Raw genomic sequence first — 14,873 nt, 5'->3', positions numbered from 1 at the left:
ATGGAGAGGACGAATGCCAAGAAGGAAGAACTTGCTGGCAAGAGCTTAATAGACATGGTGTTCTCATGGTCTCTCAGGGATGTTCTCAATAAAGATCTTTACACAAACAAGGTATATAGTTTTTGTTTTTCGTGAATATAAATAGTTATCATCTTAATGGAGTTCGTATAATTTTTAAGTGTGGCGATATTATTAATCGAAGTTATGGCAAAGGATGGTAATTAAGGACTAAAGGTGATCGTATAACCCATTCACAAGCATCAGAAGGGGGTTCTAGCTAGCTAGGCTTAGCTTTGCTCTTTAAAATTAGATCGAGAATAGGATGATTTCCTGTACATTCTAGATTTAATTAAGCAGCAGTACCTGTTGGAAAGCAGCTAAAAATATTTTTCTTCATTTTACCTGTATTTAGTGCAAAATAAGAGCTATTTATTAAAAATGAATAAAACATGAGATCCACATGAAAAAAAATTAATTTTTTAATAATAGACTTCACTCTTTTACAAAGCGATTACACGGTATTTACACACTTTATAATTATATATAAAATTACTCATATTTTATACCACTTGAGCATCATCGTAGAATTGTCAGTCGTCCATCAAATTTTTCATGATTTACCATGGTACCTTAGAAATGAATGATGCTCACAGAAAAGATGATTTTTCCAACGAGGAACATTTTTCTCTTTTACAAATATTAGTTGATTCATTGGAATCTATTGTTCAGTTGAAGTACTGCTTCCCTGTTTTGCCACGGCAGATGGTTTTCTTATTGTGATTTTTCTCCTGCATTCTTGAGATTTGACATAAGCTTGGCAAGAAATTAACTAGGAATTTAAGTGCTTTAGCTATTTATCAATTAAATTATGTATTCACATGTGCGTTGTTACCTTGCTTCCAATGTTCTGCATGTTGCGCACAAGCATTTGTAGATCCTGTCCAATGAATATTCATAACATTTTCACTCACAACTGTGATATCATTCCCTGACAGGTCACAAAGATCCCAGAGACATTCTCGTCCGTGGCTGATTACATGAAGTCATTCATTCCTCCATTACTTGAGGAAACGCATGCTGATTTGTTTTCCAACATGACAGCACTGTCGCGAGCACCTATTCGTGAAATAGGTTCTGTTGAAATGGCAAAAGAATTCAAATCTCCCAAGGACTTGTTTTATGAGATTTCATTGAAGAGGGCTGCCAATACTGGGAATGATGTTGGAAAATATGAACCTGAGGTTGGTGACCTAATTGCCTTGACAGATGTTAGACCAAAGCGCATTGATGATTTGAACAGGCCCAGACGATTCTATCTTATTGCTTATGTTCTTGGAGCAAGAGATGAGAATTCTGATAAGATTTTGATACTGGCATCGAAGTCCATCATCTTTACTGAACTAGACTTTCGAAAGAACAAGAGAGAAACACTTTTTGCAGTTTATCTTATGAACATGGTTACAAATGTTCGAATATGGAAAGCACTGCACCGGGAGCTGGAAAGAGGAAACACAAATATTATTAAGCAGGTGCTACAAGCAGCCAATTCAGCTGTAAGAAATATACATCTTTTTGTTCTTCAATGTCATACACATCTTGCATCTTGACCCTTTTGGAAAAATTAATGAGCTTCTCTTTTAAGATTGTCCATTGTTTATTCCTTACAGGATGAAAATTGCACTACTTGCTTTTCTATGGGAAAACGCAGTTCTATTCCTTCTTGTATAGGGGACCTAATCTGTTCTTATAATCTAAATGACTCTCAAAAAGCAGCCGTTCTAAGTACTGTTCATATGAGGGACTGCAATCATCAGCACACTGTCAAACTGATATGGGGCCCTCCAGGGACCGGGAAAACAAAGACCGTTGCTTTTTTACTTCTTGCCCTCCTTAAAATGAAGTGCAGGACATTGACATGTGCTCCAACAAACATTGCAGTCGTGGAAGTGACGACACGGCTTCGGAGTTTGGTTGGGGAGACGCTGGAGAATGACACCTATGGGCTTGGGGATATAGTTTTGCTTGGGAATCGTAAGCGAATGAAGATTGACGATCACAACGATCTACTGGACGTGTTTCTTGACAATCGTGCTTATGTGCTTGGGAAGTGCTTTGCTCCATTGACTGGATGGAAATCTTGCTTAGAATCAATGATATCTTTGCTCAACAACCCTGAATTTGAGTATAATATATACATGGCAAAAACAAAGGAGGAAACAGATGAGGATGATGATGCTGCTGCTCCTATGACATTTAAGGAGTTCTTTAGGAAGAAATTTAGTTCCATTTGTGAGCCACTGATGTCTTTTATGGTGGATTTGTATACTCACTTGCCCACTTCTATGATACAGTTTGAGGTAGTGAAGAGCATGGTTAGAGCTCTGAAATTGCCGGAATCTCTTGAAGTTTCGCTAGGCAGAGTCGATGTGGCCAATGAAGGGTTAACACGAGTTCTCAATTGTTACGAAAGCAAACAGTGCCTGTGCTCACTGAGATCTCTTTCTCTGACATTTTCTCTTCCAAATTTAACAGAAAATTATGGCATAAAAAACATGTGCTCGGAAAATGCGTGTCTTGTGTTCTGTACTGCATCAAGCTCTGCTAAATTATGCACAGAAGGAATGGCACCATTTGAATATTTAGTCATCGATGAAGCTGCCCAAGTTAAGGAATGTGAATCAGCTATTCCTTTACAACTATCTGGTATGCGCCATGCAATTCTCATAGGGGATGAGAGGCAACTCCCTGCCCTGGTTAAAAGCAAGGTTTTTATTTCTTTCTTTCTTTCTTTTTGGTCCTTAGTTCCTTCATCTCTGCAACCTATGAACATCTACCATGCACTTTGCTTAGCATAGTTTGAACGTGCACACTTCAGATATCCGAGAAGGCTGAGTTTGGAAGGAGTTTGTTCGAAAGACTGGTCCTGTTGGGTCAGCATAGGCACCTTCTTGATGTCCAGTACAGGATGCATCCATCAATCAGCTTATTTCCAAACAGGGAGTTCTATGACAACCAGATTTCAGATGGTCCAACTGTTCAACAAAGTTGCTAAGAAAAACGCTTCCTTCGGGGCAACATGTACGGCTCCTACGCTTTTATAAGTATAGCTCAAGGAAAGGAGGAGCTAGGTGGCGGTTTCAGCTCCAAGAATATGGTTGAGGCTGCCGTTGTCTCCGAGATCGTTTCCAATCTTTTTAAACGTATGTTTTTGTTCTTATTAATCGGTTCGTATCCCCCAAAAAAATAATAAGAATTTTATCGCTCGTAGAAAAGTTCATAGACAAATGTATATGAATTCCTTCATCTTTTCCTTTCTTTTCCTCCACAGAATATGTTCACACAAAGAACGAGGTTAGCATAGGAGTCATATCACCATATAAGGCTCAAGTTCATGCGATTGAAGAGAAACTCAACAAATACTCAACATATTCTGATGAGGGCTTCTCTGTCGATGTTCGCTCTGTCGATGGATTCCAAGGAGGTGAGCGAGATGTGGTGATTATCTCTACTGTAAGAAGTAATGGGAATGGAGCTATAGGTTTTCTTTCCAACCGACAAAGATCAAACGTGTCACTGACTCGTGCGAGGTACGTACTACTTGTATATACCAGACTCTGTTGCAACTCAAAATTTTTGGGTATGTAAACAAACCAAAAGAAATGATTTCATTCTGTAGGCATTGCCTTTGGATACTGGGAAATGGGGTTACTTTACTCAACAGTAACTCTATCTGGAAGAAACTGGTCCTTGATGCCAAGGAACGGGAGTGTTTCCACAATGCAGACGAGGACAAGAGCTTGTCTCAGGCTATTATAGCTGCCTTGGTGGAGCACCAGCCTGATGTTTTACTCAGTAACGACTCTCTGCTCTTCAGAGAAGCTAGATGGAAGGTACATAAAATGTCTTAAGCTGTTCTAATGCCTCTTAACATTATACACTGGATTTATGACTTTTCTAATAGTTCTTGAAATCTCAACACAATATGATGAGGTTTCTAGTTCCTCAAAAGTTATTGCAGCTAACTATTACCTTAATTGAAATACAGATTTCCTTCAACAATGATTTTGGAAGATCTATAGAAAGAATAAACGATGCAGAGATACGTCAGGATGTGTTATCTATGTTGGCAAAGCTTGCAAGTGGTTGGCTTCAGCCTCAAGAGGAGAGAGACCTCATTGTCCTCGGTGGGATTTCTTCTCAACTATTGGAAATTTACAACGTCAAGGGCGACGAAAACTATCTGGTCTGGACTGTAGACTCAAGGAGGATGAAAACTACATTCAGGTTATGAAGGTTTGGGATGTTGTGCCACTTTCTGATGTAACAAAACTTGCAAAGCATCTTGACATCTTATTTGAAACTTACACGGTGGACAAGATGCAAAAGTGCAAACACAGATCTGTTGAGGGGTATGAATGTATCTGTAATTTCTTCTAACAATATGAACTATTTTTTTTATTCTAATTTCTTTTAATTAATTTGTTAGTTAAACATAGAACTCGAATCAAGCAAATACTTGTTCTGAATCAGATCCCACCCTTCATCACTTCTACAGGAGTTTGGTTGTTCCAATGAAATGGCCAGTTGACCCAAGTAGTACTTGTGATGATGAAACTGATGCTTTGTGCTACCTCTCAAAACCATTATCGGCACTCAGCATAAGGGATGAGCCAGAAACATCTTCTGCAACTTTCAGGTGAGTGAAACACAGCTACAGAAGTTTCAAGTCTCTGGCTGGCATTGTTTCATGCATAGATCTTTTCTGACACTTTGCTCAATTCAGTGACCGAGGAAATTCGTAAAATATAGGAAAAATGAATGAATTTTTAATTATAATCTATTTCTTTGCCTTGATTCGTTATGGATCCTTCAAAAGACTGAGTGTGAAGCAAATGAATGTCAGATCATTTTCCAAGCCTCAAATCTGAAGATGCTGGTTCGAAGAAAAAGTGGTTAGTTCGGCACAGGGACAGAGGAGGTAATATCGTTGAGAATGAATTTGGATTTTGCATGCATTTTCGAGCCATCTCAGTAACTATAGTTTGACAGATGCAACCATCAGGTAGAAATGCTATGGACAGTAGAAGTCAACCATTTATAGCTGGCGGCTTTGCGTATTTATTTATTTATTTTCTAGAACATCTGTATTGAATAGTATGAAGTGTTGCAATGTGGCAGTTGTAGACAATATGCAGTATTGGTTTATGGTTAAACATGGCAATCATTTAGTGGCTAGTGTACCTCTTTAGCTCCATTCGAATTAGCAGACTGGGGAATCTGCGTCCGTTGAGATATGCTTGGATGAGGTCAGACTCAGCTTTAAACTGAATTTACACTCAAGAAAACCCTCTACCTCAGATTTTAAAGTATTTTTAAGAACCTTTTTGCAAATTTTATGAGCCATGACAACCTTGTTTGCAAGCCTAATTAGAGACAATAGTTCCACCTTTTTTAATTTTCAGTTCATTTATTAAACAAATTAATATAACTCCTAAAATTGTTGGTATTATTGTTACTATTTTATTATCATTAATATTATTACTACTGCTACTACTAGTACTATTCTTTTTATTGGCACTTGGTGTCTCAGAACAATGTCCCAACTAATCCTGGATATGGGTGTAAGCCGATCGGTCCAGACCGAAAAATTGACCGGATCGAACTCTTATATATATTTTTAATAATTTAATATATTATTTTTATATAACAATTATATAAGTTAATAATATAATTTCCATCTAATTTATTATTATTGACCAAAATAAAATATTTTTTAATGAGTTAGTTACATAATCTACATTAATAATTCACTTAATCTTAATTTATTAATTTAAATAAAATTTTTAATTAATTTATTTGAGAAAAAAAAAAGGAAGAAAAAAAAAATTAATCGAACCGGACCTACATCTACCAGTTCAATCCGATACCTATAGATGTTTGGTCCGGTCCGGTCCGAAGGGATGATGGACCACTTTACGCCCCTAATGCTGGGAGTGCACATACTCTCGGTAAGAAGTTTCCTACAAGTCTAGAGAAAAATACTCCAATCCAATAGCCCCTAGAGATTGTAATGCATCACTTTGGAGTTACACGAGCCAAGGCATCCAACAACAACAGATTCTGGAGCCCAGAGCATTAAAAAAAAAAAAAATGGTTAATAAATAATAAGACTAAATTCTAAATTGATTGAGGAATATAACAAAATTGGGGACATGATACTGTACAAAACTATGGAAGAAGAATCAAAACATATGTGGGGACATTGCTCAAATAATGGGCCCCAAGATTGACCAACCTTTTAAGCAAGCCATCCTTTTACAACAAATGTTAGAGGTGCTGTCAACCTACTGGAAGGAGGCCCCGGCGGCTCTTGAAGCTGCAAACTGTATCAGCTGTACACAACCTAACAGAATTTCTTGCGACAGTCATGTCAAATTTGGGACATTCCGGTGATTATCGGCAAATTCACGGACCAGTCGCTTTAGAACTCTTCCCCCTTTACCTTGCATATGCCCATAATTACTTTTTCCACCATCACAGCTCTTGCTCTCAAGATAGTCTGAGGCCGCTCCAGCAAGAGCTTTTAGCCAAACCGGCACTAGGGATTCGGCTTCCCCCTGGTTTAGATATTCAACAGGAAGTGCATGGACCTGTATAACTCAAGCAGTCACATAATCTGAAACTAAAGAGAAGAAACAGAGATTCCAGATCAAAATGCAGGAGATTCATCATAAAAGCAAAGCAAGCAGCTGCTGATTACACGCTAAAAATCCTAGAAGGTCTCTGCTTCCTTACGAGATTTTGAAATAAGGAGTCACCGTGCGTTTGGCTACTTGTTGACAGTTTACATAACAGTGCACGTGTAAGTTCCCAACAATAATCATGTGGTCTATACGAACCTTTATTACAAAAAGCATCTCCTTGAATATTATACACTCGTACAAAACGCCAATCTCAAAAGGCAACAAATCAATGGAACATAATAAAATTTCAACCGCCAATTTGTGGAGGCTGGTTTGTTATACACTCTTCAAAGACCACTAATTTCCTGCCAAGCTCACACAGGCAGCCCAATTGAGTATTCTCTAAATGGTTTGTGTTTGCTTGCTTACATTTTTCTTTGGAAAAACTAACGGGTAACAAGACCTCCTCTGAAGGAACGGTGCCATAGCCCCTGACACTTGTATACAAAACGTAGTTGAAAAAGGACCAGCTTCAGGTTGGGTTCAAAATAGCCTATTCTGAACGTGAACCTGGATGTGAACATGACCTATATGGCAGGAACAGAACCAAATAATCCCTTCTGGTAATAAATCTTACGACTAAATCTTATTACCATTAAAGATTTGAGCAGCAGTTTAAAAGTGATAGCCAAAGTGATTCTAGATGATAATGTTCAGCGGCATGAGTTCAAAAGTGAACCTGCCACCATTTAGCTGGATCTAAGTTACTTAAAGACATCCCATTTGGCAGAAAACACAACCCCAACTAATTTTTTTCTTGTAGGCCAAGTTCACTCTTTTCTAGTTCAGATACACAAATTCACTCACACATATATGCATCTATGGTCACAACACACACAGTGCAAGAGAGATACAGACCGCTGAGTGTAGCCATCCATGCAAAGATTCCCAACAAAGGTTAGTCTTCCAGGTTGTTCTCTCACTCAAACTGCACATTGCTGCCAATTGTTGCAAGATTGTCGCACATTTGTGAACCTATAAAGAGGGAGCAGCAAATAACTTCTAAACCGAATTCCATAAAATTGTAAAGCCATAATTGATCAATAAATCAAATGGGCGTCTTGCTGATTATCTTGGGAGTTTGAGGGAATACATACTGATGAGCCACTACATTGTTCAAACTGTTTCCTTAAAATGCCTAAGAGCAATGTCATTGAATTGAAATCACATGAAGGTACCCCACCAATGCAGCAACTTGTGTAACAGTTATAAGAACCAGTGCTCTCCAATTTCAAGTTCATCCAAATTGAGGTTCAAATAAATAATAAATAAAAAAAATTATTTGGCGATAATGCTGTGTAGCAGCTAAAATAAAATAAGTATTTTTTTTGTTATCAGTGTGTAGCAGACTAGCAGTTAAAATAAGTAATAGAAGGCATCTCACGAGTTGCTTCCTAATCATTATCGTTCAAGTATACAGTAGAAGTGGTGCCAAGAAAATAAAAGGTAGCAAGTGGTAAACTGAATGTTAAGACCCAATTCATACACACGTCCCAGCACACCCGTGAGCGGCAAGTGAAACAAGAGGTTGGATCTTTTTTTTAAGGGTAAAGGGGGGTTTCTCCAAATTTTGGAAGAGCCATGCCCCCCTTCAAACCCCCACCTTTGATAACTTTTACTCCATCCACATGTATATAAAGGAATTAGCATTGTATTTACCCGAGACATAGCTGAAACACCAAGTAAAGCATACACCACGTTTGATACAAGTCCCTCGCCACTATGAGATATGACCTGAATTGCCATGGAACTGAACGATCCTTCAGGAATGCAAGTCATGCACTCCAACAAAGAGGCCAAGCCCACATCCAAGAAACCTAAAATTCTCAACATTAGAGCAGAAACACCATGTCTTGAGAAAAGTTGAATAAACTCCAGTCCAAAAGGATAAAATTCAAAAGATGCAAACTTATTCAAGAAACTTTTTGGCCACACTTCTTCTAGGTAAAAGCAAAAATAATAGAAAATGGTTTAATGTCTTGAAAAGGTCAACTGTATAACAGAAGGAACGCCAAATTCAAGGAGAATCGCAAAAATAGCAGCAACCTATGATATGTTTTCCAAGTTTAGTAGAGGGCTTAAGTTTTAGACATATATATACATATAAAAAACCGGCAGTTGTCTGCAGTTGTGAACTTTCTTCTGTGCTTTAAACTGCTAGGATTTTAACATACACAAATACACAACAGAAAGCACCTATCTTTTACTTTCCATTAAAAAAAGGTTTCTACTTTTGGATAAATCTTACCAAGAAGCAAGTATAGCACCCTCCTGTAACAAAACTTGGATGTGTTCTCAGAGCAGTTTTATGGATGAACTAAAAGTAGTTAGTTTGCCTTGGTCTGGAGTGAACTCGTGCTAGGTCTTAAGTGTGAATCTTACCAAAAATTGAACAAGATATTTTTCAGTAATGATAGACAAGATATCTCTTAATTTTGAAATATTAATCCATCAGCTTCAACACTTAAGCATGTGGATCACATACAACTAGGGTTTCATATAAGTTGAGCTAGTACTTGAGGTGAGGAAGTGCAGAGAAAACCAAGAGAACTGAGATATAATTAGCTTGAAAGAAAATTGAAAATATGGCTTTGAAAACATTAAATGTAAATTAATTTCACTTTTGGTTTTTCCAAGATATGATAACTAGAAGGGTGATAGTAAATGAAAAAAAAAAAAAAAAGGTGTAAAAAAAGCTGTTCTTATATTGTTTTTAAAAGCCGTTTGTTATGCTTACAAGACAAATATGACATTGCTGCTAGTGCTGCCCCACGATGCATTGCTGTGCAACATATGGCCACCTTTTGGAAGGAAACTTCAAGAAGGGAACCAGATGCAGCGAGTACTTCCTGAAATCCATCAAATAACCAAAATTTTCAACAACGTGATTGCAAACACAATCCTTTCAATTTCGACGCTTCTGTGGAAGGATTTATTTTTTCCTGAAGAAGGAAATGAATGAAAAGAATGGTGTACATAACCTTAGAAGATCCCCGAACAAACGTGGATGCGAAATTTGTGTAGGCTTCCACTAGATCAGGTTCTTGATCGCATATGTATGAAGAATTAAGAGCCATTACTGATGCTGCATACGTAAACCGTTCAAAGGTGGTGACAAATAACGGACCATAGTCCTCTATGTGACCAAATTCTTCAATGACAACAGAAGCTGAAAATGAATGGTATACCAAAAAGAAAGGAAAATCAGTAATCACGTTGTCCATGGAAACCAACAAAACCAGGCAACATAAACAAATAATATTTATGCAAATTATGAAGCTCGTATATTATTATTTTTTTTTATAAGATATTTTATTGATATAAAGATAGGCATAGCCCAGTACACTGGAAGTATACATGTGAATATGCCTATTTAGGAATTAGAAACAGTTACAAGGAAATAATGGAAGCTAAGACCATTCAAATCTAAAGTAATGGCCCACATAAATAAAGTCTTCCAAAAAAAACTCCTAAACTCTTCCAAGGAGTGTTCATGATCCTCAAAAAGTCTACGTTTCTTTAACTCCAAATACACTAAATAATACATAAAGGAGCCATCTTCCATATGGCTGCAACCTGTGATGTCCCGGTGATCCCTCTCCAGCTTGCTAGTATTTCTACCACCCTTCTTAGCATTACCCATGCTATTCCCATTCTGCTGAAGAAGTAATTCCAGATATCCCAAGCAAACTCACAATGTAAGAGTAGATGGTCTGCCGTTTCACCACTATTTCTGCACATACAGCAGCATTCCATAATTATAAGGCCACTTCTTCTAAGATTATCAATGGTCAGAGTCTTCCCTAAGGCTACTGTCCAAACAAAGAAAGCGGCTTTGGTTGGTGCTTTACTCCTCCACATGTTCTTCCAAGGAAAATTGTGCCTATGTTGCATAGTAATTGAGTCATGGAAAGAGCATACCGAAAATTTCCCCTTCCTAGAAGGTCTTCATTCCATCTTATCTTCATTTGTGGCAGTAGGAGAAGTGTTATAAAACAGGTTGAAAAATTTCACCAGAACAGTCACTTCCCAATCATGTGCATCCCGAGTAAGGCTGATGTTCCACTCTTGTGAGCCATGAGTGATTACCCGCAGGTCAGCCACCCTAGCTTCTTTTTCCTGTGCAATTATGAAAAGAGTGGGATAAGCAGCCTTCAAAGTCATGTCTCCCATCCACACATCATGCCAAAAGCTGATCCTTCTGCCATCCCTTAAACACAGCCGAGTATTACTAGCAAAAGAGCACCAGCCTTTCTGTATATACTTCCATAACCCCACACCATTCCCTACCCTCATTAGAACACCAACTCCCCTTGCACTTCCATACTTTGTGTCAATCACCCCTTTCCATAAGGCTCCCGTCTCATAATTATAACGCCACAACCATTTTCCTAATAAAGCCATATTCAATGGCCTCACATTACAAACCCCCAAGCCACCATCTCTCAAAGGAGTACACACCTTATCCCACCCCACTAGGTGAAATTTAAACTCATCTCCTAGTCCACTCCACAAAAAATCTCGTTGAAGTTTCTCTATTCTAGAAGTAATGCTAGCGGGGAGGGGAAATAAAGACAAGAAGTAAGTGGGAATGTTGGATAAAATACTCTTAATAAGTGTGATCCACCCTCATTTGCAATGGTGGACCTACATGTATCTCATGCCCCCCCCCCCCCCCAAAAAAGTATTTTGAAAAATCAAAATATACCCTAATTTTTAATCATAATTTTATAAATATAGAAAATGGCCCCCCAAAAAAATTTATAATCTCCATATACTCTACAAAATTTTATAAAATTTCAATATACTTATAAATATCTCTCCAATTTGTTTCCTATAATATCGGAATTTTGTATAATTTCTATATATTATTTATTTTCAAGATTGTGGACTCACTAAAATTAAATCAAAACTAAGTTTAGGAAAAATAATAAACTTATTAATATGGATCCCAAAAAACTGTTATACAATATTAGGCTTGTAAAAATACAATCAAAATCATTTAAGGTTAGCGATCTATATGAAAAATAGTTGAGAGGTTTTATTCTCTAGAGTCCTAGACTTCTTTGAGCAAGAAAAAACTTATTTAATTATAGTATAATTATATACTTAATGTGACACGAAAATATCTAGAGTTTACATGAAACTTAATAAACTAGCTTACATACTAAAATGAAAGATGACATTTTCAAATATCACTTGATAGTTTATATAAATCAAATAAATTCTAAATATTTAATTATAAAAATAATAATGGATGAATATTATTTCATGAAACATTATCGTCAAAAATCTGAAACATATATTAAGATGTTGTATTTTTAGAATTTTATTTCTACATGTCAATTGCAAATTATCGAGATCTAATTTTATACATATGTTTTTATGAATTTTGAATTTTAATGTGTCACACATTAGAAAATTTGGCCCCCTCTCAAGAAAATTGATGGTTCCGCCACCGCTCCTCTAGATAAATACAACCTTTTTCCACCCGGCCAACCTACACTCTAATTTCTCCAACACCTCCTTCCAAATTGACTTAGCTTTAAAAGAAGCCCCCAACGGAAGACCAAGGTACTTCAACGGCAGCGAAGAAACCACACATCACAATATGTTAGCCCACACCCTAATATTGCTTACATCACCAACCGCAACCATCTCCGTCTTACCGAGATTAATCTTTAACCTAGATACCGCTTCAAAACAAAGTAAGATAGCCTTCAAAGTTGAATGTGTCCTGCAATTGCCTCACAAAACAACAATGTGTCATTTGCAAACAAAAGGTGTGAAATAATGGTGGAGTTGTGATGAATGTCTCCCGCTGAAAATCCTGAAAAAAAAAATCCATTCTCTACTGCAGCCAACACCATTCTACTTAGAGCCTCCATTATAAGGACAAATAAGAGGGGTGAAAATGGATCACATTGTCGTAATCCCCGCAAACTATTAAAGAAACTTACAATACCGAAAAGCGAGCCGTTGACATACAATGCCTCATCCACTTCCTCCATCTTTCCCCAAAACCACATCTGCTCAACATATAGATCAAAAAATCCCAATTAACATGATCATAAGCCTTCTCCAAGTCCAGTTTGCATAAAATACCCGGTACTCCTGATTTGATCATGCTGCCCAAGCATTCGTTGGCTATAAGGACTAAATCCAATATTTGTCTCCCTCTCACAAAGGCGTTTTGAGACTTAGAGATGATCTTAACCATGACTATGCTCATCCTATTAGCAAGGACTTTTGAGAGAATCTTATACACGCTGCTCACAAGTCTAATAGGCCTGAAATCTTGGCCACTATTGCACCAGCCTTTTTAGGGACAAGTGCAATAAAAGTAGCATTTAAGTTTTTCTCAAATTTACCAAAAACGAAGAATTCCTGGAAAACCTGCATGACATCCTCTCTCGCCACCTCCCAACAAGTTTGAAAAAATGCCATAGTAAAACCATCCAGGCCTGAAGCTTTATCTTTATTCATTTTTCTGATTACTTCTTGTCCCTCTTCCTCTTCCTCTTCAAATGGTCTCTCCAACCAAGCCATACTACTTTGATCAATGGACTCAAAAGCTAGTCCAGCTACAGTAGGCCTCCATGCAAGGTTCTGACAGCAAATGTTCAAAATGTCTAGCCACATGATCCTTTATCACTACTTGATCTGAAGATGCACCTCCATCTATGTTCATGGACTCAATAGCATTAAACCTCCTATGTGAATTTACAACTCCATGAAAAAATTTTGTACATTTGTCCCCCTCCCTAAGCCACAATGCCCTTGACTTTTGCTTCCACGAGATCTCCTCCATTAGAATCAACCTTTCTAATTCAAAAACTACTTGGCCTTTGCAGTTGTTCTCGTCTCCTACACCCTTCAAGCTTTGTAACTCTTGGAGTAAGCCCTTCTTCTGTAAAGTTACATCACCAAATACCTGTTCATTCCATGTCTTCAAATCCTTCTTCAAAGCTCTCAATTTTCCAGCCGATACATTGCTCGGAGTGCCCTGTAGTTGATATGAGTTCCACCATTGTCTAATCAAATCCACAAACCCATCAGTTTTTAGCCACATATTCTCAAACTTGAACGGCCTTCTACCCCCTTGAATACCTCCACAATCTAGCATTACAGGGAACTGATTAGAGCATATCCTAGGAAGTCTTTTCTTACATGAATCTGGAAATTGTAGCTCCCAAGAGGGATATGAGAAATCTGTCCAGTCTTAACCAGGCTTGATTATTAGATCAAATATATTCACCTCCCATTAAAGGAATGTCCATAAGTCCCAAATAAAATATGAGATCCAAGAATTCCACCATAGCATGGTTTTGTTGTCCCTCCCCTGATCTTTCCCTAAGAAACCTTGTCACGTTAAAATCTCCACCAATACACCATGGGACCTCCCACCTAGTATATAAGCCAACAAGCTCATCCCAAAGCAACCGCCACTCACAATCCAAGTTAGGACCATACACCCCAGCAAAGGCCCATAAAAAGCCATCTTCAGAATTTTTAAATGAACACCCCACCAAGTATTCTCCCACAAACTCCTCAATGTTCTCCACCACCATTTTATCCCACAACATAACCAAAACTCCACCTGAAGCCCCTTTCGAGGGTAAGTATGACCAGCCTACATATTGGCAGCTCCATATGCTTCGAATGGTACTTATAGTGATAAGCTTCACTTTTGTTTCCTGTAAACAAATGAAGTCTATCTTCCATTGTCTTAATAAGGATCTTATTCGGAGGCCTTTATTGATCTCGTTCAACCCATTAACATTCCAAATCAAGATTTTGGGCTTCATTTATTAATCATTCCAGCCCTCCCTTTATTTCTTCCACAACTAGCACTCCCCTCCTTTCTATCATAATTAATAGACCAAGTCAGCCTCTTCAACTCCCTATCTCTTTTTGACCCTACTCCATGTTGGCTTGCCTCTATGGCTATTATCAATACCTTAAATTGATCTTCATAGCCCTCGCACGAAATCCCCATAAAACTCTCAAGTTCCTCCACTTTTTTCATTACCCAATCAGAGGAGAGGGTAGGAGGAATCATACTTATTGGTGAAGGATCCTCTCCTGCAAACTCCTCTCCCTTTGTTGAGTATCTACAGGGCTCAAACA

At 37.8% G+C, this 14,873-nt stretch overlaps 1 protein-coding gene and 1 pseudogene across 4 annotated transcripts in view; one reads left to right on the top strand and one right to left on the bottom strand.

Annotated features, from left to right (window-relative positions):
* LOC122302928 lies at window positions 1-5,212 on the top strand (annotated as a pseudogene).
* An 817-nt stretch (window positions 5,213-6,029) lies between these two features.
* The window catches only part of LOC122302977 (transportin MOS14), a 41,189-nt gene continuing 32,345 nt past the window's right edge, over window positions 6,030-14,873 (bottom strand). For all 4 annotated transcript variants that reach the window (XM_043114476.1, XM_043114477.1, XM_043114479.1 and 1 more), the window contains 5 exons: window positions 9,725-9,912; window positions 9,481-9,592; window positions 8,403-8,560; window positions 7,602-7,718; window positions 6,030-6,650 (listed from right to left, as the gene is read on the bottom strand). In XM_043114476.1, coding sequence (XP_042970410.1) covers window positions 6,426-6,650; window positions 7,602-7,718; window positions 8,403-8,560; window positions 9,481-9,592; window positions 9,725-9,912 — 800 coding nt within the window. In that variant the 3' untranslated portion in view covers window positions 6,030-6,425. The remainder of the gene's footprint in view (window positions 6,651-7,601; window positions 7,719-8,402; window positions 8,561-9,480; window positions 9,593-9,724; window positions 9,913-14,873) is intronic.

The sequence above is a fragment of the Carya illinoinensis genome, chromosome 3, assembly GCF_018687715.1.
Source record: "Carya illinoinensis cultivar Pawnee chromosome 3, C.illinoinensisPawnee_v1, whole genome shotgun sequence".
In the NCBI taxonomy this organism is placed as follows: domain Eukaryota; kingdom Viridiplantae; phylum Streptophyta; class Magnoliopsida; order Fagales; family Juglandaceae; genus Carya; species Carya illinoinensis.
The sequence above is the reverse complement of the archived record's forward strand: the minus strand, read 5'-3'. Positions and strand labels throughout refer to the sequence as shown.